This window comes from Girardinichthys multiradiatus, chromosome 20 (genome assembly GCF_021462225.1).
Source record: "Girardinichthys multiradiatus isolate DD_20200921_A chromosome 20, DD_fGirMul_XY1, whole genome shotgun sequence".
Classification (NCBI taxonomy): Eukaryota; Metazoa; Chordata; class Actinopteri; order Cyprinodontiformes; family Goodeidae; genus Girardinichthys; species Girardinichthys multiradiatus.
The window spans coordinates 48,519,262-48,543,272 of NC_061812.1; the positions used below are offsets into that span (position 1 = coordinate 48,519,262).

A 24,011-nucleotide genomic window follows, 5' to 3' on the forward strand; every position below is an offset into this window, starting at 1 on the left:
GGCCTTAAAAGCTGAAGTTAGTATTTTTAGTTTGTAGCTTCTGAAAGAGCTGTTTCAATTTAATTCAATTCAATTCAGTTTTATTTATATAGCGCCAATTCACAACACATGTCATCTCAAGGCACTTTACAAAGTCAGTTCAATCGAACTATACAGATTTCAAGTGGGGTTCATACATTCCAATTAATCCTAACTATCAAACAGTGCAGTCAGATTCAGTTTATTATTCAGATTGGTTAAAAGTTTTTCTATCTAAGGAAACCCAGCAGATTGTGTGACTTCATGACTTCTTGACTTCAGTGACTTCAGTGACTAGTTTTTAAAAAACTAAATATCTTTTTACTCCATAATAGGCCCTTTATTATTTAAAGTTTTCATCCTCTCCATGCTCAAAAAATCCAAAACATTTAATATTTTAACTGTAAAATCAGGTAAACCTATGTGGACAGAATGTGAGTCTTAGTGTTTCTGTCAATGTTCATTCTGTCATTCGCTTCAGTACCTAAAATGAATATGCTCCTACTCGTACTCGTCGTCTTCCGCTTTATCCGCGACCGGGTCACGGAGGCAGCAGACTCAGCAGAGACGCCCAGACGTCCCTCTCCCCAGACACCTCCTCCAGCTCCTCCGGGGTGAGCCCAAGGCGTTCCCAGGCCAGCCGAGAGACATAGTCCCTCCAGCATGTCCTCGGTTGTCCCCTGGGCCTCCTCCTAGTGGGACGTGCCTGGAACACCTCCCGAGGAAGGCGTCCAGGAGGCATCCGGTATCAATGCCCGAGCCACCTCAACTGGCTCCTCTCGATGTGGAGTAGTAACGACTCTACTCCAAGCCCCTCCCAAATGGCTGAGCTCCTCACCCTATCTCTAAGGGGGTGCCCGGCCACCCTACAGAGGAAGCTCATTTCAGCCGCTTGTATCCGAGATCTTGTTCTTTCGGTTATGACCCAAAGTTGGCCATAGGTGAGGGTAGGAACGTAGACCGACCGGTAAATCGAGAGCTTTGCGTTTCGGCTTAGCTCTCTCTTCACCACAACAGACTGGCACAGTGCCCCCATTACTGCGGCAGCCGCACCGATCCGTCTGTCGATCTCCCGCTTCATTCTTCCCTCACTTGTGAACAAGACCCCGAGATACTTAGACTCCTCCACTTGAGGCAGGAACTCCCCTCCAACCTGAAGAGGACAAGCCACCCTTTTCCGGTCGAGAACCATGGCCTTGGACTTGGAGGAGCTGATCTTCATCCCAGCCGCTTCACACTCGGCTGTGGACCGCCTCATGGCATGTTGTAGGTCTTGGCTAGAGGGGGCCAGCAGGACCATCATCTGCAAAAAGAAGAGACGAAATCCACTGGTCCCCAAACCAGACCCCCTCCGGCCCTTGGCTGCGCCTAGAAATTCTGTCCATAAGAGTTATGAACAGGACCGGTGACAAAGGGCAGCCCTGCCGTAGTCCAACATGCACTGGGAACAGGTCCGACTTAGTGCCGGCAATGCGGAGAAAACTCCTGCTCCGCTTATACAGAGACCGGATGGTCCCTAATAAAGGGCCCCCGATTCCATACTCCTGGAGCACCCCCCACAGGGCATCACGAGGGACACAGTCGAATGCCTTCTCCAGGTCCACAAAACACATGTGGACAAGTAGGGCAAACTCCCATGAACCCTCGAGTACCCTGTAGAGGGTATAGAGCTGCCTTAGAAAACAATTCAAATACTGTAACCCTGCTTTATATGATTTGAAAAGATAAGACACTTAAGATGAGGCTTTTCACCTTTGGTCCTAGCTGTTATCTTAAATATAGTTCACAAAATAATCTGTTTATTTGTCATGTTTGAAATGTTAACAAAACAGGATAACAAGGCTATAAATGAAATAATAAAGAGCATATTTTTTTATTTATTGGACCGTAACTGTACAGTCATATTCAATAGATTAAAAAATATTTAAAAGATCATTTATTTAAATAACTTAATTTACTAAGTAGAACACATTTTGTAGATTAATTCCACACAGGCAAATGTTTTCAAGCCTTTATTTCTGTTAATTATGAGGATTTACTGATTACAGCTAATATAAATATTTCATTTAGGATTAGAATAATACATCAGACCAATAAGAAACATTTTAATACAGAAACATGGCTGAAAAGTATGTTTAATATCTGCTTAAATAATAAATGTGATTCAACATTAAATTCTTGACTGTTTCATGAAAGATGATTACACATGTTCTATTAATTATTTTGTGAGTTCATCAAGATATATATTTTATAAAATCTAAAGTAAAATATAAATGCATTATATAAAAATCAGCCCAAGCGTTGATAGTTTTTAAATGCATTTGGAAGCAATAGTTTACAGTTTGTCTTTTCTCCTCAGCTAAACTAAATCAACTTTCTATAGATCAGTAAACTCCACAAAAGATCTGCTTTGATAGAGGTGATTACCACAGTTACACTGAGACTTCAAAATACAAACGCAATTTCTACAGAAGCAGCAGGGATGGCTAAAAGTTTTGGCAGTGACACATGTTATTTTGCATATTTAGTATTAATAGATGGTCATTTTTAGTGTGGAAGAATAACAAAAATATCCAATGTGTTTCAAAGGCTTTTATGAGCAAATGCATCAAACCTGTGTGAAAAGTCAGCATTCATATTTTCATTCATTCCTCATAATGTCTGACATTCAGGATATCAACGCCTGGGCCAAAACCTAATTTATGGTGACAAATTCTTGTCTCATTAGTGTTTGGAGTTGATCACAGTTCATTGGTTTTTTTTTTCTCCACCTGCTTCTTGGGACCTGACCACAGCTCAGAGGGGTTAAGATTTGGGAAGTTTCCAAAATGTTTCATCTTTGAGCCTCTTATTTGTCTTGTGCCTCATAATTGGACAACACTTACTTTCTTTCTTTCTTTCTTTCTTTCTTTCTTTCTTTCTTTCTTTCTTTCTTTCTTTCTTTCTTTCAGTTGACACGGCCCTCATGGTAACTCTTGTCTTCTCTTGTCTGTTTACTTCCTGCAGTTTTTCAGTCTTGATAAGTTTCCTGTGCAGAAGTGGCTGCTCTACTTCTCTTTTTCCCACAAGAACTCACTGTGTGTCCATGTGCACTCAAACCCACCATCTGCCACTGCTGAACAAGCTCGGCACTGGTGGTAACATTAGTCTTTTGTCTTCTCCTAAAAAGGAGATGGTTTTGGTACTCTTATGTCCAGCAAGCAAGCAACTGTTCTTTCAGATGATAGTCTTAGCAGCTGCTTCCTTACATGTACATAAAGTCATTTAAATTCTGATCAGTGCGCTAGAACGATTATTAGTGATTTTAGCTGGACTAGAAGCTTAACCTGTGCTGAAGATACAATCATACTAAATTGCCTGTACTTGTATGGCACTTTATCTAGTCTGCGGACTTCAAAGCGCTTCACACTACAATCAGTCATCCACCCATTTACACCCTGATAGTGGTAGGCTATATTGTAGACACAGCTGCCCTAGGGCAAGCTGACTGAAGCCATACAATTGGCACCACCAGGCCCTCTGGCCAGCAGGCAAGGCAGGTAAAGTGTCTTACCCAAGGACACGACTTAGATGGAACAGGGGTTCTAAACAGTAATCCACCAGTTACAAGATGGACTCCTACCACCTGAGCCACAGTCTCCACAGGGAAAAAACAGTTAAAAATGGTTTGGTTGCCACGTGAGAATTAATATACATCTGATCAGTCTGCATAATAATCTAAACACGGTGTTTTTTGTCACAACACACTGAAATGGAAATTATGCAAAAAACCTTTGTGTCACAGTTAAAACTTTTCACCGTGATTATTTTACATTTACTGCATTCTGCAGTGGCAGTTTGATTTTTTTCGTTCATGAATTAGTCTGATTTTTTTATTAACCCAGATCTCTAAGGAACAGATTATATAGTTAATTAAACAACATTAAGCAAGACTTGTGGTAGTATGTTTTCATGGAAAGGATCCATGAGCATCCTGCATTTTGAGGTCACCATGTAGAAGTAGAGCAAGTCTAATCTAATCCCACATAGACATGATAGGAGGTGCTTGCAAGTTCCCCCAGAGAGTGAGAAATACACAACCCCATCAAATCAGCTTCAGAAGGGAGAGCAGATTTAAATATCCTCCCCTACAATCCTTCTTTCTCCAGCCATCTGACAATACAAGGATGTGGAGGTGCAGATGGGTTGAGCCCTAGCTATAAAAATTAACATAACCATTTCTGTGTTTGCTGTCCCTAATCTTTCTTTAAAGCATAACTCTCTCAGCCGAGACTGTCATCTGAGATGAATCATGCATGAGGTGGATGCCACTGATTCTCAAGCTGTCTTGAGTATGTGCCATTTGAAAATGAATAGGTTTGGTCAATGCAGGTTTCCAAATACTTCACGTGTAGCAGAGAATGAGTGACAGGATCAAGGTCACATTTACTTTTTTCAATTTTCCATGAAGGAAGGCAGCAGAGAAGAGGGGATTTGCTCAGCTTTTGTCGTGTGCATGAAATATTCAAGAAAAGTAAGCTGCTGCTTAAAAAAGCCTTCGTGTTTTATCATGGTGGCCCTAAAGAGCTCAGTGTAGTGCAGCTTAGAAAGGTACATGAAAACAGACATAAAAGCACATAAAGGTGAAATTACAAAGTTGAACTATTTGCTCCTGTTTTGACCATTCTTTCTGCAAGCTTTCTGGTCCATTACTGCAGGATTTCTCTAACTACAAGCCAAAGCAAACATGGCGTTTCTAAATCAATAATTAATGTAGATGGTTGAATGCACAGCTGCAGATAGTACAACGGTGGACAGATATGCTCAAGAACAAAAAGAATTACCTAAATCTTTAAATGTAGGAAATGTTACTGTTGTTACTGAGGTCTAAACAAACATGCCGAGTATGCTGTTCTCTCCATGAAACACAAACCCTTGTGCTTTATTCGTCAAATCCACATCATCCCACACACACTGAGAGAGGATGAATTTTCACGTGACATTCTCGCCCTCATTTTTGCAAAGCCGAAGGGACAACAGTTTTTTCCTCCAGTTTTTCTTCTTTCGCGTCTAAACTATCAGCAGCTTTCAGCAGATGGTATTTATTTCAAACAATCAAACAGAATGAGACTCTTTTATGTGCTTTACAGGTGAAGAAAGCTTTACTATGAGGCATGGAGATAACGTAGAGCTGACAGGAGGCTTCTTCAAAAATGAAGATAACTGAAAGTATTGTCATTAAACAAAACAAATCAGAATCCTTTATTATAATTTAGCAACCAAGCAGTTAACAATGTGATATTTTAATTTTTTTAATTTTATGTTATGATCAAATTTAGCTGTGAAAAACATGGTGCAGGTTATGTTCAATTTTAGGTTTCCATTTATTAGAACCCCTGTTCATTAAAACCAAATAAAAAACTATTCAAGGCCAGAGAACAGAAATCCTGGTGAACAATAGAGAAAATAATTGTCATAAAAAAATATTTTGAATTTATTTGGATATCCTTTACAATCTGAACTCTTTATAATGTGCATCATTTTTATAGCAGGTCAGTCTATCCTTCCCTGCTGAGTTCAGTACTCCTTTGGTATTCTGTTTTCACTTGTTTTTTGTTTCTTCCTACATTCATTTGACTAACTTTCTGTGTCTGTTGGCATGTATATTTGAGTACTGCTGTGTATTGAGTTCTCTGGGTCCTGACAGGCGTCCTATACTGTGAAAGGTTGTGCTCTCTTCTGTGGCCCACAATGCAATGAATAAAAAAAAAAAAAACTTTTTTTTGCTTTAATCTTTTCATTGCACTTACCGTAGTGTTCATCCCATTGCATCACGGCATCAGAAGGTCTGAAAAGCCACTATTACTATTATAAATTGGTTCATCTGTATTTGTCTAAACATTTTAGCACCTGTCACATTGTATCAGAAAGGAAAATGGATTTGTGGCCTTACTTCCGTCATGATCCTACGTGTCTCAGAGGGAAATCTATTTTTATATGAGCAGAAATGTTTCATTTTGCATGCTCATGTGGCTCTGATCCTGCCAGTGATTGTACTGTGTATGTTTGTTCATTTCTGTATATGACTTCAGACAACACTCCTGTTTTGACTTGTGCACTGCCCAGAGGTGTTCTTTATCATTTATTTTACTGTTTTGTAGAGTATACTGAGATAAACTGCCAGTGTGATGACCCAAAATATGTAAATAAAAAGAAACTACTGAACTGTAGATTTGAGTAACACATGTTTACAACATGCATGCATTCATGTAATGACCAGTACTCCAGCATTTATTTAATCAGCTGGATATTTTGGATGATGCATGCTGAGCTTGCTACACTGTGTGAACATTTTGAATTAAACATACTGAGAAATGATACTTAATACTTTTCTTTGAGTTCTGTGCAGTCTTTTATACATTAAAATCAAATGCAAATATGTTATAATAATGTACATATTGTGTGAACAGTTTTCCTTTCATTTCATCCTGATCCAGATACTTTTTCATGCGTTATTTCTGTTGCCATTTTTTAGCTTTTGCTTGAAACCAAATACGTAATCTAAACCCAAGTCCTTGCTAATCAGTATTCTACAAACATCTTTTAATATAGGCGCTAAAATAATTAGCATAACTTAATTTTAATTTAGACACCTTGTTCGATGTTTATAAGGAGAAACAAGTCCCTTTTAGTAGTACTACACTGCCACTTAGCGGAGACAGTGCGAAACTACACTACTCATTTTTGCATGTTGGTTTGCAGAATGCCCAATTCAAGCCTTTAAATCGAATATTGCAGTTAAAAGTTTAGCCCCTATTATATGAATTATTTTCCAGAATACAATTACTAATTTATGTACTAATTGCCCCGGATAATACATTTCCCGGATAATAAATCATGTTGCCCGTCTAAATCTCTAAATTCCATCGCATTCTTAGTTTAAATTAATATGGAAATTAAATTTGGCTTTGTTTCTTTTTGGAAACTAATATCTACCTTGGGTGTTCGTGAACTTCTCTTTACTGTTTTTTATTTTCACACTCTTCAACCCAACAATACACAACCGTCGTTTTTATTTTATGTGCGACCAAACGAAGTGGAAACCTGCTTCTGTACGATTACAAAGGCAGCTGAGCACCCGGATGTAAGAAGTGTGACGTCATGTGAGAACTATCTATTGCTGGGATTCCCTTACAGGCCCTTGAACGCGGCATTAGGCCTGACAGAAACCGTGTTGTGGCTGAGTGGATCGTCTCCAGCTATTAGGGCGGGCCTTTTCGGGCCGCTGCTACAGGGATACCAAGATGGAAATCCAGGGGCTTTCTGATGCCCAAAACATCCACTCTCAACATGGCGCCCTATACAGAACAACTTCGTCTGCTACTCGACCAACAGTAGCCCCGTCGCCGCAATTAATTTCAGTCGAAAATGAAGCAGAGCTGTCCGAGCCTCAGAGTGACAGCAACAACAACCCTAGGCCGAAGACGACGCAGTTTCGCCTGCTGGCTGAAGATGGGAACGAGGTCGCTCGTTCGCCTGCCACTAAGCAAAGTTCCGCTACCAGCAGCATTGTGCCCGAAGACAGGACGCTTCTGGGACTTCATAACATGATGAATGCTGAGAAAGAAAATGTGCTCATTTCCCTTCTGGGCTCACATGAGTTTAACAGAACAGAGTGGAAGTATGAGGAAAACAGAGAGGTGATGCAAATGGCGCTGCCTCTGTTCGAAGGGGAGGCGGAAGCGATGCCGCAGAGACAGCTAACGTTATCTTCTCCGGTATTAAGGCAGCAGCGTGAGGACGGCGCCTTGAAGCAACCTCCAGGTGACAGCATCGGTACTGTTAATGCTGCGGTTGGAAGCCGCAACCTGGGGAAGAAAGCTGACAGACAAGCACAGGATTTATACGTTTTATTTAACACTGGCCAAGAGGATGGCGCGGTCACTGCGAGCAAAACCCAAGCGGATAGATCCTGTGACAGCGGTAGTACAGTGAAAGGTAAGGGAGCGGAGTGCTGCGGCTCGATGGAGGCCGGCAGCAACAGCAGAGCAGCCTTATGTGAGTCCGCCGACAGCCTGAGGTGTCCTGATATGCAAACACTGAAGAAGGCAGAGCATGTTATTAGCTTATTAACCGATAATCCCGCCGTGCTTAGTGCCAAACAAGGTGGTGATCATCGAACCGTCGAAGATGTTGTTTTGACTAACAAATATGGCGATAAGATTTGTGGGCAGATCTGTACAGAAAACAGTGTCGACAGACTGCTCAGGGAGACCCGACCCGACCTCAGCTCTCTGCTGATTTCGGAGGCGGCGGGGGTTGTGGAAGCTATGGAGAAATCAGCCTACTTTACAGAGTCAGCGGGAGTACTGGACGGTTCACACCCAGTCACTTCTTCCAGCAGTCCGTCTGCTGGTGAGACTTTTTCAGGAACCATAACTATAAACAACCAAAGCATCATTGTTACTATTGAGAATGGGGTCCTGACTCTGGCTGCCCCACCAGAGGGACATGTTCACAAAGAGGATGACATGGTCAGCCTAAAGGAACATCTAGGCATGAAAGACTATGAAGATATTGTTCTTCTCAATTATGATAGTGGTACTAAATCCATCGGGAAGATCAGCACATTGGCAGTAGCCAGTTCCAATCCACAGGAAGAGCCCAGACCTGGTCTGTCTGTTAGTGACTCTGAGCTGGCTCTGGTGGATGACTGCTCCTTATCAGAAATGGGCACTTCACTAGACTCTTGTTGTGTTGTTAAACAGGAAGCAGGGGTACTGTGTGCTGTGACAGAGGCTGATCTCATTTCTCCATCACCAAGAACCCCAGTAGGAGCGTGTGAGAATGAAGACTTAAACTCCCTCTCGCTGATCAGATCAAAGAAAGACACTGTGGCCACTTTTGCTTGCCCAGAACCCGGTTGCTCCTCTACATTTGAGTCCCGTCAGAAACTTAAGGTCCACCTGCTAAACCACGCAGAGGAACCACGGCCATATCAGTGCAAAGTGGAGGACTGTGGCTGGGCGTTTGCCACTTCCTACAAACTAAAGCGCCACCTTCAATCCCACGATAAGCAGCGGCCACATACCTGTGAGTTTGAAGGCTGCGGCCGGAGGTTCACCACGGTCTACAACCTAAAGGCTCACGTTAAAGTCCATGAGCAGGACAATGCCTTCATCTGTGAGGTCTGCAACGAGAAGTTCCGCAGCGCCACTCGCCTCACCAATCACCAGAGGGTTCACTTTGCACCACAGAGACCCCACAAGTGTGAATTCCCTGGTAGGTTGTGCCAAGTACAGTGCTGGGCCGATGTTTCCATACACTCATTTTGCATATGAATATTATTTATTGTGGGACTTTCTGGTTCCTTTTCAAAAGCGACATAATGATACAAACACCTTTTTAATGAATATTAAAAATCAAAAAACAGTTCCACAAGTTTGAATTAATTTGAGAATGAACTCTAATTCAATTAGGTTCATCGTTATACATAAAGGTTCAAATATACACATACATTCCCTCTGATATTTGGAAAAAATGTCCCTTAGTAAACTGCATATTGGACCACTTGCTTTTTATAGCCAACACCAAGGTGCTCTACCACTTCAGGCAAGAAGTGGTAGAGTTCATTTAGAGTGAAACTCAACCCGACTTACATGGAGTCCATGTAAGGAAACCAACCGATTTAAATGAAGTTACTGACTCTGATGGTAATGTACAAATATTCAGCCAGAATTATACCAGAACCTTGCTCTTAGGGTATATGTACACTGCTCAAAAAAAATAAAGGGAATACTCAAATAACACATCCTAGATCTGAATGAATGAAATATTCTCATTCAGTACTTTGTTCTGTATAAAGTTGAATGTGCTGACAACAAAATCACATAAAAATCATCAACGGAAATCAAATTTATTAACCAATGGAGGCCTGGATTTGGAGTCACACACAAAATTAAAGTGGAAAAACACACTAGAGGCTGATCCAACTTTGATGTAATATCCTTAAAACAAGTCAAAATGAGGCTCAGTATTGTGTGTGACCTCCACGTTCCTGTATGACCTCCCTACAACGCCTGTGCATGCTCCTGATGAGACGTCTCCTGAGGGATCTCCTCCCAGACCTGGACTAAAGCATCCACCAACTCCTGGACAGTCTGGTGCAACGTGACGTTGGTGGATGGAGCGAGACATGATGTCCCAGATGTGCTCAATTGGGTTCAGGTCTGGGGAACGGGCGGACCAGTCCATAGCTTCAATGTCTTCATCTTGCAGGAACTGCTGACACACTCCAGCCACATGAGGTCTAGCATTGTCCTGCATTAGGAGGAACCCAGGACCAACCACACCAGCATATGGTCTCACAAGGGGTCTGAGGATCTCATCTCGGTACCTAATGGCAGTCAGGCTACCTCTGGCGAGCACATGGAGGGCCATGCAGCCCCCCAAAGTAATGCCACCCCACACCATTACTGACCCACTGTCAAACTGGTCATGCTGAAGGATGTTGCAGGCAGCAGATCGCTCTCCACGGTGTCTCCAGACTCTGTCACGTCTGTCACGTGCTCAGTGTGAACCTGCTTTCATCTGTGAAGAGCACAGGACGCCAGTGGTGAATTTGCCAATCCTGGTGTTCTCTTGCAAATGCCAAGCGTCCTGCACGGTGTTGGGCTGTGAGCACAACCCCCATTTGTGAACGTCGGGCCCTCATACCATCCTCATGGAGTCGGTTTCCAACCATTTGTGCAGACACATGCACATTTGTGGCCTGCTGGAGGTCATTTTGCAGGGCTCTGGCAGTGCTCCTCCTGTTCCTCCTTGCACAAAGGTGGAGGTAGCGGTCCTGCTGCTGGGTTGTTGCCCTCCTACGGCCTCCTCCACGTCTCCTGGTGTACTGGCCTGTCTCCTGGTAGCGCCTCCAGGCTCTGGACACTACGCTGACAGACACAGCAAACCTTCTTGCCACAGCTCGCATTGATGTGCCATCCTGGATGAGCTGCACTACCTGAGCCACTTGTGTGGGTTGTAGAGTCCGTCTCATGCTACCACGAGTGTGAAAGCACCACCAACATTCAAAAGTGACCAAAACATCAGCCAGAAAGCATCGGTACTGAGAAGTGGTCTGTGGTCCCCACCTGCAGAACCACTCCTTTATTGAGTGTCTTGCTAATCGCCAAAGATTTCCTCCTGTTGTCTTTTCCATTTGGACAACAGCTGTGAAATTGATTGTCAACCCTTTATTTTTTTGAGCAGTGTATATACACGGCCTTGTGTGTGTAATGGATTAAAGGAAACTTGCTCAGATTAATGACATCCGTTCGGGTCATGGGTGAATGGAAGCTTCCAGCCATCATTGTAAGTTTGAGCCTGTAAAGTGTCAGGAAACAAGCAAAGCTGAATATCAGAGTTGCTCTCCTCCCCTGTACAGGCTGTGAGAAAACCTTCATCACCTTCAGTGCACTCTTCTCACACAATCGCACTCACTTCAGAGAAACGGGCCAATTCACATGCTCCTACCCAGGCTGCGAGAAGACGTACGACAAGGCCTGTCGGCTCAAAATCCACATGAGAAGTCACACAGGTAAGCTGTACTATTACATACTGATGTGTCGCATTTCTGTCCCTCAGATGAGACTCGTGGAGTGGGCTGGGGTCCAAAAATGTGCATGTTTAATAGAGTTGTAATGGTACCCATAAATCCCAATATTGTCCTGTTGGATCTCAGTTTGCAGATACAGATAACCCAAAGGTTTGGTCCTGTCCAGTCACCCACTATACTGTGGAGCTGTTTGCATCTTATTTAAAGTCACAGGAGGAAACGGAGAATGTCCTAACAAATTCTGCATTTGTTTGTTCACAAGTTTATTCACAATGTTAGATCACAAGTTGTTTGTTTTTACAGTAAAATTATGATCATGATATTCTCAACATATAATCTCTTAAAAAACAACAGTAATTTGGTTAAAGTAGAGTTCTAAACCATCTTTAATCAGATTGCATCATTTTGACAGCTCAGTAATCTCAATCACAGCTGAGATTTATTACATACATTAGTATATTTAAGACTTGAAGAACTCGGTCTCAAACTGATTGACCAAAATCAGAGAAATGTATTGAAAAATAAATGCTAACACCATTCCGGTAAAGTGCTGGATAAATATCTATCCACTTGAATTGTTTGACTGAGATTTTTGTAATCAGATTCAGTGGTTTGTTGAACTTCAGCTTTAATGTTTGCTGTGGTAGTAATATGTGCTCCACTCTCTCCCCAACACCTTCCGAATGTTTTCTTGATTGCATTATATCTGCCAGGGATAATTTACAGTATTCCAGCTCAAACAGACAAGGCACCCAAATATGATATTTATTTTCAGAGTGCTTTTTACATTATTTGGGTGCTGCCAAATATAAGCATTGACATTAGTCCAATAAATGTGACAAGTTGGTAACAAGTTAATCAGACAAACCAGGCCATTCTAAAGGGTCAGGGGTCCAGCTAAATGTTATGTAGCAATAGCTGCTTTAGGAGAGGGCTGCCCTGGTAATTTCCTGGAAAAATCGTCAAAAATCCAACCTTGCACGGATCTAAAGTCCAAAGTACAGCTGCATCTAATAGTTTATACTCGTGGTTGTTGAATTATCCCAGCTGTGATTTCACTGCGCTCTGATGCTGTCAGAGGCAACACATCTGAGGCAATACACTTAGTGAACATGAAAACACATGTACTGTCCCATTATCTGTTTACTTCGGCAGGTTCTGGAAGGATACTAAGCCTTCCCCTACCAATGTCATCATATAACCCACCCCTACGTCAAATTAAAGTCGATTAGGTTATGTGTTTAATATCCAGAAATGTGACTAAAACACAACATTTACTTCTTGTGTCTGTTTGATGATAGTTGTTCCTCCAGTTTACTGCTGCCTTTGTTCGTTCAGGTGAGAGACCCTTTGTGTGCGACTCAGAAGGTTGTGGTTGGTCTTTTACCAGCATGTCAAAGTTGCTCCGTCATAAACGGTAAGGGTTTCCTGAATACAGAGCAGTCCAACTGGTTAAATTAATTCGATCTATAGCAAAGTCTTTCAGTCTTTCTGATGTATGAAATAATAATTGTCTTTTTATCAGGAAACATGATGATGACCGACGTTTTGTCTGTCCAGAGGAGGGATGTGGGAAGTCTTTCACCAGAGCTGAGCACCTGAAGGGCCACAGCATCACCCACCTGGGCACCAAACCCTTTCAGTGCCATGCAGAAGGTATGCACAGTAGATGGAATGAGCGAATGGGCAAGCACTTTTATATCCATTTATAAGGTATGTTACAAAATATGTGGTTCTTAGTCAAACGTGTGTTTAAAACTACCTTAATAACTGTTTGTCCAGTAGTTTGATATTCCCTCCTTCAGCGCACTGAGACTTTGCTCCGCTAATGATGGTACCCATGGTATCTGCTTCTTGTCCTCAGGCTGTTGTGCCAAATTCTCAGCACGCAGCAGCCTGTACATACACTCCAAGAAGCATAAACAGGATGCCAGCACCCTGAGAACCCGCTGTCCTGTGGCCAATTGTTCGAAGCACTTCTCCTCCCGCAGCAGCCTTAAGAGCCACGTTCTTAAACAGCACCACCTAAGTCCAGGTGAGAACCCAGCAGGGTTTATTCCTAACCCATGAAATCAACTCATGTGAAAATAAGATTTGATTTTACTTGCTGGGCCACTGGTTTGGCTTGTTCAGCTTTTCTCCTCTATTGCCTTTAAACTCAACTTTCATAACTTAAATAAGTGCACTTCTATTTGAAATACATACTAATGTATACCTTTTGAAAATGCAGTTATATTTTAGCGATTGGCATAGCTAGCCATACTACAAAAGTAGTCTCTTTGTATATTCTGTAGAGTACAGATCCTAACCTTAATGCTAAGATTTCGAAAAAGCTCCAAGATTTCAGAAATCCAACTTGTTCCATGATAGAGGTTGAAAAGTTACTCTGTTTAGTGTTCATGTTAGCTGCTGACTCTCTTTCAGCCTGAATGAACAGCAGACATGTCTGGGCACGTTGTAGAAACAGAAAATGATATGTTTTAAACGCCTCACTGATGCTGAAAATGGCTACCTTTGTGTTTTCTGTCAGTAACTGAGTCCACACCGAAGACTGGTGCGATTAGCTTGATCTGGGAACACGTGTGTTGTCTGTTCACTAATCAGAAAAAAAATTAAACGAGAGAGATTGAGTTTCTGACCAGCCATTCACCAGTCAGGACCAGTCAAGCTGCTTCTCAAACCATTTAGATTTTCTTTCTGTGTCCTGCAGACGTTCTCAGCCAAATGGAGACAACACCCACCCTGACTCCCAGCAGTGAGCTCATCAGTTCCACCCCAACATCAGTTGCTGGGCCTGGAGTCGCTGGGTCAGACCAGCTGTCCAACTTGGACCTGAGCTCTCTGTTCTCTTCTGTCCCTGATGGTGCTGCGCCTACTGCTGGCATTGAAGTGGGAGTCCCTGTGGCTGGGAGCGGCTCTAACGGCTCCTTCTCAATGGATCTGTCTCTGGTCAGCTCAGGGATTCTTACCATCGACGCATCCTCAGTGGGCACCACTCTTGTTACCAGCACCGGCACCACATTGGCCAAGCCTTTGGATCCACTTGTCATGGCAACTGGTGCTGAGTTGACACATCAACATGGACTGGAGGGGACTGTGGGAGACATTCTCCCTCCACAAGGCACTCTCAACCTTGATGATGTGCAGACAGTTACCCCAGAGGCTCTAGGAACCCTCACAGCCCTGTCGATGCAGGGTGCTGGAGCCTCTGGTGATCCCACTCTGCAACACCCGCTCGGTTCCTCCAGCTGCCTCAGTGTGGAGTCCTCAGATGCCTTGGCTGGAGCCCCTGTTGGCGAGCTCCTGGCATCACCCTCCAAAGTGGTGGAGGTAGGAGCGCAAGGAAGTTCAGGCCATCTGCTGGGCTGTGTTGAGGTTCTGGGTCCTCAGGAAGGAGGAAAGGTTCTCTCTTCGCAGTTTGTTTTCTCAAGTCCAAACAGCAGCTTCAGCTCTCAGAAGGACCTGGAACTCGCCATGTCACCAAGCAGCTTTCTGGTGAGAAAAACGACACTTTCACTGTTTCTAAGCCCTAAAGGTGTGTTTTACCACACATCTTCTCTGGGTTCACAAGCAGTGGTGCTTCTTCCAGTAATACCATCCAGGGCAACCTGTATAGTTTATATCTATAATTTTAGGCAGTAGTAACATAATTAAATGTTTTCCTGATATTGTGCAGCTAGCTACAGCCGACAGCCATAGTGTCCATTAAAAATCGTCCCTTTAAATGAGTGCTGTGACAAAGTAAAAAACACCCTAGGAAAGCTTTTTGAATGATCCAGTTCAGCGTCTAAAGCATCCATGTTAGACCTTCAGCTCACAAACGCCAAAAACATTGTTCTTCCGTGTACAGTGTCTACAGGTGCTGTAATAATCATTGCTTTTGAAGTACAAATGCTGCGAATGGACCCTCCTATTTCTGAAATCAGATTTTGTTTTCTGTTTGTTCGTTTTATAATATCAGGCAAGATGTTGAGTTAGAAACTGTAAAAGTCTGCTTCATATATGTCTCAGAATGTGCTGACATTTATTACGAGTGAAGTCAGAAGCATGAATGTAAAAGGAATTGTTCTGTGTAATGGTTTCCCACCATAGGACAGTGGAGGTTCTGCCCGGACAGACTACAGAGCCATCCAGCTTGCCAAGAAGAAGAAGCAGAGAGGTTCTTCAGCCACACCTGGTAATGAAGTCTCACTATTTTAACTCCACAGAGACTAAATTCAGTTAAATGAGGGATACATTTCACTGTTTATTACTTTCCAGGAACTTCAGGATCATGTCAAAGAAAAACTAAAGCATCAAAGGTTGCTGTGGCAACCGTACCTCTCATTTCATCAGGTGGTCGTTACAGTGATGGAGCTGCAGCGGCCAGTGGGGGTCTGACTCTGCGGGACCCTGTTACGGGGACTCAGTATGTCCAAATACAGCTGCTGCAGGTGAGCTTTAGCAACAGTGTGACCTTGCCCCAAAGTGAAGCAGTGCTTTTTTACAGCATACTTTTCGCTGTATTTCTGTGTGCATGGTGATTCTTCTGTGCATTCAACTAGACATTAACCGAGAAATCAGCTGGTGACCAAAGTTGGCCAAATTCAGTGAATACCCCCTGCTTTAGAGCTGCCAGCTAGCACTAAGAAGTCCGCTTAGATGCGGACTTTGCCGAAGTGTGGATTGAGGGCACAAAGGGGGCGGGGCTAAGGACCACTCTGGAGAATTGGGACACACTACACACTCGAACCCATCAACGGGAACGCACAATTCAGGGACACAAGGGTGGAAGTGCGAGTATTGGGACAGGGCCATAATGTTGAAAACTCGAGAAACTGGCTGTATTGTTGGGCTTGTTGCTTTTATTATTTTCTCCACTGTTTGTTCCATGAGGGCATCAATACATTTGAAAATATGAATAAATGCAGTTACTGTGTGCAGTTTAGTGATGAAAATCACACTTCTTTCTGTGACCAATGTCCTGAAGAGCTGGGGATATTTATCCAGAGGGGTCATTTTTGGGGGGGCTATGATTGCTATGACATGCAGTCACAGCCACAGGGTTAGCTAAAAAACTAGTTTTACATTTTAAGTCCACGTCGCCTACCCCTAATATTCAAAAACAGAAGTACAACTAATTGTGTAATTGTATTGTGCAAAGAAATCCAACCTATTTATAAAACTCAGAACTTTGGATCAATTGCTTGGACTCTAATTGTTTATTTTAATTTGACTTTAATTTTAATTTGATCAATATTAATACCATAATGCTTGTTTAGACTTTTTCCCTTTATTCCAACTAACTGACACACATAATGTCTTACATAATTGTTAAAACAGGTCTGTCTGAAAGTAGGACCTTATTTCTCAGCAACAGATTTAAACCTGAAAAATAAGTGGAAGATAAAATAGTTCTCTGTTCCAGCAGCCGTTGCTTATCCAAAATTAGACGTAAAATAAAATGTGTTATTAAAAACAAGTTTAATACAGTTAGTTTATGCCAAAAAAAAACAAAACAACAAATGAATAAAAATGAATGTCGACATTTACAGGAACATTTACAGGTCTATATTATGAACTATAACTGGGTCTGTTGTGCTCTAACTAATTTTGACCTTTAATCCCCACTAAATGGGACAACTCTGCCACCTGCTGGCAGGAACCAACAGATGGTAGTTGCAGTCTTTTTTTAAATAAAAATCTAGGTGCATCTTTAGGTTTAGATAATTATATCAACTTCATAGATTGTTTTGTGTTGGAAGAGATAAAGTTTTAAACTGTTCTAAGTATTAAGTTAACCATATCCTGTACCACACGCTAACTCATACAAATACTAATATTGACCATGGAATTAAAACAAATATGATTACGAGCAGTCCAGCAAAAGTGTTTAATGGCTGAACAGCGTAGTTTTTAGCTGTAGAGTTGCTCTTTCCCTTTTCTTCTAGTCTTTTTCTGTTTCTGCCATTTCTCCCTCATCCATGTGATCCATAAGGCTGCCTGTCACCCATCAGCTACTCATGGCGTTTCATAAATGATTTATCTAAAGTCTGGAACACAGAGTAAATGATTCATGCTATGAAGCAAAAAAAAAAAATTGAGCAAGACTTGTTTGAGTTAATTTGTCCCGTTTAACTTTGTGTGTCCAAAATGCTGTTTCTCATGCTGCGAATGTCTGAACGGATCAGTTCTGTCAACTCTGGTAAATGTGCTGTTATTTTGTTACATCTATAGTCAGTGGGAACCGTTGGCTCTACATGTTTTTTCCTTTCACCTTGCCATAATTTGCAGAGCAAAGTAGTGGTTGCAGCTGTTGTTGGAAGTCATGTGTGTCCTTGTCTGTTTTAACACAGGACGATCCAACCAGTGATGGTGACCTGGCCTTCCAGCTGAGCTCTCAGCCCTCCAGCTCTGACTCGCAGCTCACTGTCGACTTACCCGTCAACATTTTACAGGTGAGTTCAGTTAGTTCACCTGATTCAGTACAGATCCATTGATTCTCCCAGCTGATGTTATACAGTTTTTGTAGGGTTTTATGATACTAAAATTCCAACTTCCTTGATACCGATACTAGGAAAATACTCGATTTATTCTGCTCGGACTGACAGAGTCCCATCATTGGTCTGTTTGGGTCAGTGAAGCTACTACTTGACTGTTGCAGATACAGGAGCTGTACTGTAGTGATGGAAGCTCCAGCTACTTTTAGAGAACCTATTCTTTTGGCTCGGCTTACCTAAAATAGTCGGCTAGTTCGGCTCCTGTACGGCTCTTAGGATTTTGGTTGCCAAATCGTCAGCCAATGTGTATTACTACCAACCTTCCACACCTCTGCTACTGCAGACAGAGATGACAACACACACATTGAGCAATCAAGTGCACTTTGAAGAGAATAAAAGTGAGGGAGTGAGTGAGGAAAAACAGCTACCAGTCAGGAGCCTGCTCTAAGAGCCGTTTTGTTCGGGACTGACACATCACTACTATATTGACCTTTTTTTGTACAAACTTTTCATTAACATTTTGGTTTATAACCACAGAAACAAAAGGACACAAACAAACAAAACAGAAAAAAAAACCAAACGACTGCCTGGTTAGATACGGAAACATGACACATCAGCCACTACGCAACAGTAAATGGATGGCAAATACAGATGCAAAGTTATACTATATATATTTCAATGCTGCAGGGCATCAGGCCAAGTTCTTTTTTTTTAGTGTAGTCCATAAAATGCCCCCAAATCTGTTGTGTGATTAAAGCCAAAAAAGTGTTCATCAGGGTAAGAAGAGGTGAAAGGGATTGTGTAATAACTGAGAGTCAAAATCACATCATCAGCATATATTTTGCATTTAAATGTGTTAAATCTAATTCCAGTAATACCAGCATTTGTCCTAATGACAGTAGCCAACAGGGTTCAAGCGAAAGGCTACAGCCTTGCCTCGTGCCACGGTATAACAAGAATGGAGGGGACTTATTATTAGTTAAAACAAATGAGCTAGGCTGAGCATACAGCAACCTTACCATAGCAATAATCTTGTCACCAAGGCCACATTTCTTAAGAGCAGTGAGCATATACTTCCACTCAATTTAGTCAGAGGCCTGCTGTGCCTCAAGAGAGACGGCAGCAGAGTATGGCACCTTGTTGGAGTATATAATGTTTAATAAACATTGGGTGTTTGAGAAGGAAAACCTTTCTGAAATAAACCCTGATTGATCACTGTGGATTATAGTGCCTATTTAATCAATTAGCCAGTACCATAGCAACAATCTTCTGGTCACTATTCAAAAGGCTTAGAGGGTGATAAGGTGCTACATTAGTGTCATCCCTGCCTTTTTTGTAATGGAAGACATGTTTGCAAAGAATGTAAAGTCATCTAGTTCCTGTCTTGCTGTTTTATTAAGAGTTGATATGCCTAGACCATTCAGAAAACATAAGATATCATCCTTTGTTGACACACATTTAGAAGCATAAGCACTGTAATATTTATAGAAAACATCATTTATCTGTAAAGGGTCCGTTATTATTTCTTTGTCAGGTGAGGAAATCTTATATATTGCCCTTTCAGCCTTAACACACTGTCAGCTTTATCCCCAAACTCAAACTGTTTCTGTTTAAGTTTACAGATGTAGCCACAATCCTGCTCTCCAAGAATGTGGTTGAACTGCAACTTAGCTTCTAAGATTTGACTTAGGACTACATCCGACTTAGAACTACAATACGACTCCTCCAGGAAGGGAAGTTGTGCCTTGATTTCAGAATGCATTTTAGCCTAGCTTTTTTCTTAAAAGTCTGCTATGAAATAATATTACCTCTAATTACAACTTTAAATGTCTCCCAAAGTGTGGAGTCAGAGACCACACCATTATCATTAAAAAGTTGAAAGTCTGAAATCTTGTTTGTTATTTACTCACTAAAAGCTTTATCAGAATATAAGGAAGGGTTATTTTTCCAATTCTAAGAATGGACATGTAGATAGAAAATTATTTTAAAGCAATTAGGAACGTGGTCAGAAACCAAAATATTTTGGCACACAGAGCTGACATCGTTTGAGATCAAACTTCAATCCAAAAACAACATTCTATAAAAACTACCATGTACCTGGGTGAAAAAGCTAGTTTACAACAATGCAGGTAAATTGCAAATTGAGTGTTTGAAGGATGGAAAGAGCTAGGGTTGTATTTCATCTACTGTACTTCAAAATGTGCAACAATAAAACGTTTTATTGAAAACACTAGTAAAGGTGGTTGACAAATAGTTTAATTGCACAAAACATACCTGTGGCTTGGCAATGTTCCATCATGCATTCTGTGCCTCTGATGTCTTCTGGGCATCTTCTGCCTCCAACATCCTCAGGAAGTTTGAAAATTCACCTCGAAAATATTTGAAAAGTGCTTGAATTTTACTGTGGGAAAAGTGGAAGAACCCCATGTGAACATTTAATTCAATCTTTTCACAAAACTGGAGATATGACACCTTGATATTGTCGAACGTAGAGTACAGCATATAAAACAGTGTAGATTTGCTGCCCCTCAAAATAACTCAACACACTGCTATTAATTTCTAAACTGCTGTCAACAAAAGTGAGTACACCCTTAATTATAAATGTCCAACTTGTGCCCAAAGTGTAAATATTAGTGTGGCCACCATTATTTTCCAGCTCTGCCTTGACTCTCGCAGGCATTGAGTTCACCAGAGCTTCACAGGTCGCCACTGGACTCCTCTTCCAGTCCTCCATGATGACATCACAGAGCTGTGTTCCTCCACCCTCTATTTGAGGATGCCCCATAGATTCTCTATAGGGTTTAGGTCTGGAGACATGCTTGGCCAGTCCAGAACCTTTATCCTCAGGCTCATTAGGAAGGTAGTGGTTTTCCTGAAGGTGTGTTTGGAGTCATTATCATGTTGGAATGCTGCCCCGCGGCCCAGTGTCTGAAGGTAGGGAATCATGTTCTGCTTTAATATTTCACAGTACATGTTGCCATTCATGGTTCCCTCAATGATCTGTAGCTGCCGATAGTCGGCAGCATTCATGCAGCCCTAAACCATGATGCTTCCATCACCATGCTTGACTGTAGGCAAGACGCTCTTGTTTTTTCACTCCTCACCTGGTTGCCTTTGGGTTTTGTTGTGCATTATCTTTAGAAGAGGCTTCCTTCTGGGACGACAGCCATGCAGACGAATCTGATGCAGTATTTGGTCTGAGCACTGAAAGGCTGATTCCCAGATTCCCAGAGCAAGACCCAGTAGCTAACACTATCAAAGACATCTAACACTCTTAAATATGAAAAACTGCACTCTAAAAAAGCTCTCTATAAAGGCCTGATCGCACAAAGAATCCTGCTGGTAATAGATGATCAGACCATTGGGGTCATGACAGACCCGTCAAATGGCTTATTTCATCTGGTAGTTGGATGGGATGCACCACATAGAAACTCCTGTCAGTTATCACAGTGGTTAAAGCAATAAGTAGGCACACAAAAAGATACATGTGCAAGGCTCAGAAGGACATGGGCAGTAACACCAGAGAAACCAAACACCTGCTACTGGCTGTGAGAGTGTAGCATGTGGCAACTTTCCAAATGATCTAATGCTCTTTTCAGGTTTTCTTGGAGTTTGGAGCTTTAGGTTGGAAATCTCACATTCCAGTCCGGAGTTGTAGTTGGAAGTTAGAAAACAGTGGAATTTACTCATTGTTGCAGTTCGGCATAACATGGACCATTACCAAGGACTAGGCCCCATATTTAACTTGCCACTACAGTGTGAACAGGAAAGGAAGGTGAACTATTGATAGCAGGGGTACCTATAGGTGAGCCACCAGTGAATTAGTGGAGCAATCATTTCATAACATGTTTTTTATTTTTCTCACTGAATAAACATAATCAAAGGTTGGAATCTTCTAAAACGTCCTCTAAGAGCATGCTGCCGCAGTAAGGAGGATTTTTATTGTCAGGCTTTTTATACCAGTGGTACCAACAAAATTGCCTTAGTCGGCACAGAGTGAGAATGTTCCTGCAGCATTGTTTTTGTTTTTTTTAGGTTAACAGCTCAGAACTGAGTTGTAATTGTTTCCATGCAGGAGCCCGCGGGGATGACTGAAGAGGACAACGGCTCGGATAATTCCCAGTTCACAGGAAGCACCATCAATCTCCAGGACTTGGAATAACGCCGCCCCAGCAAACTGCATGCTCTCAGAGAGCTGGTGTGAGGACGAGATCTTACTTCACCTTGAGACTGGACTCTGTTTATTTTGATCAACACACCCTGAGACTGGATTCCACTGAACTGTTGCCTCGGACTTTAAAAAGCCTTTTTTGGATTTGTGTGTACTCACCTGATTGGTTGGATATGTTTCCACAAATAATGCACCTTTAGATGATATGTTTTCTATGTTGAAAGGAACTGTGTATTTGTAAAATCTAATTTGTATCAAAATGAAAAGCTGAGTAGTCATGTCAATCATCAGAGTTTCCCCTGATCCCTGAGGTTCTTTGTCCCGTGGTTAACAGTCGGTGTGTATTCCATAGTGCCACATTACCACTCATGTACTGTTTAAGCTCTTGTTGCCTTACATACGCCTCACACTGTGCATGCCTTCACTTGCAGTTTATCTGCCTTGTTCTTATTTTTCACTTCTGTGTTAGTATTCATTTCTTTTTCCATGACATAAAAAGTCTGTTAAACCTGCCTGTTCATGTGTTTTATGTAAAATATGATGAGATCTAATGCCTTCTTGAAATAATGTTTCTTTATTTATTAGTGGGTTTACAGAATGGCTGAGCTAAACCCGTATGGATTAAAGATTTAAAGCACAATCTAAATGCTGTTGTGACATCATTTTTTTGCCGATGGTCTCAGATTTTCCTTCAGTAGCCTCTGATGCATAGTGGAGGTCATAGTGGAATCTATGACGGTGGCGGGTCCTGCTGTAGTCGCAGCATCTCCAAACAATGACATTACTACCCCTGTGCTTCATAGTTGACAGATTATTTTTGCTGTAATGCTGTATTTGATTTATTTCAAAATGTCCTCTGCTCTGATGTCCTAACAATTTTATTATAGACTCATATGTCCGAAGAACATTATTCAAGGATCTGTGGTTCATGTTCAAATTAAAATAAATCCAAAAGTACTTTATTCATCCCAAAGGGAAATTAAATGTTATTGTAGCTCATATTATGAAGGTTTCTTCAAAGAGCCGTCGTAGATTCTGATGGCTGTGGGCAGAAAGGATTTCCTGTAGCGGTCTGTCTTACAGCAGATCTAAAGAAGCCTCTGACTGAAGACACTCCAGATCCAAATGATCTCCAGAGGTTCCAATATTATTGTTATATATAATAATATATGTATATTATAATATCTATATTCTCTGTCAAACTTTGTGTCTTTGAACAACTCCTATGAAAGTAAACGTGTAGTCTCCCAAGAGACTTACTTTCATATCAATAGTAGCAAGAGTCGACTGTAGTTCCCATGAAGACATTTTACAGTTTTTGGTGACTTTTACATATACTGGTCCTTCTCAAAATATTAGCATATTGTGATAAAGTTCATTATTTTCCATAATGTCATGATGAAAATTTAACATTCATATATTTTAGATTCATTGCACACTAACTGAAATATTTCAGGTCTTTTATTGTCTTAATACAGATGATTTTGGCATACAGCTCATGAAAACCCAAAATTCCTATCTCACAAAATTAGCATATTTCATCCGACCAATAAAAGAAAAGTGTTTTTAATACAAAAAATTTCAACCTTCAAATAATCATGTACAGTTATGCACTCAATCCTTGGTCAGGAATCCTTTTGCAGAAATGACTGCTTCAATGCGGCGTGGCATGGAGGCAATCAGCCTGTGGCACTGCTGAGGTCTTATGGAGGCCCAGGATGCTTCGATAGCGGCCTTTAGCTCATCCAGAGTGTTGGGTCTT

At 41.7% G+C, this 24,011-nt stretch overlaps 1 protein-coding gene across 3 annotated transcripts; it reads left to right on the plus strand.

Moving 5' to 3' along the window:
• Positions 1–7,194: 7,194 nt before the first annotated feature.
• si:dkey-156n14.3 (zinc finger protein ZXDC) lies at positions 7,195–22,895 on the plus strand. Of its 3 annotated transcripts, none has more exons than XM_047347541.1 (10): positions 7,195–9,279; positions 11,429–11,581; positions 12,938–13,016; positions 13,125–13,255; positions 13,464–13,634; positions 14,310–15,094; positions 15,692–15,776; positions 15,860–16,032; positions 17,935–18,036; positions 22,114–22,895. In XM_047347541.1, the coding sequence occupies exons 1-10, from the start codon at positions 7,302–7,304 to the stop codon at positions 22,171–22,173; spliced, it is 3,717 nt and encodes a 1,238-aa protein (XP_047203497.1). In that variant the 5' UTR covers positions 7,195–7,301; the 3' UTR covers positions 22,174–22,895. The 3 variants fall into 3 exon arrangements, with proteins under 3 accessions (XP_047203497.1, XP_047203496.1, XP_047203498.1); XM_047347540.1 differs by having other exon boundaries at positions 7,196–9,279; positions 22,154–22,895; XM_047347542.1 differs by having other exon boundaries at positions 7,196–9,279; positions 15,935–16,032; positions 22,154–22,895.
• Positions 22,896–24,011: the final 1,116 nt, after the last annotated feature.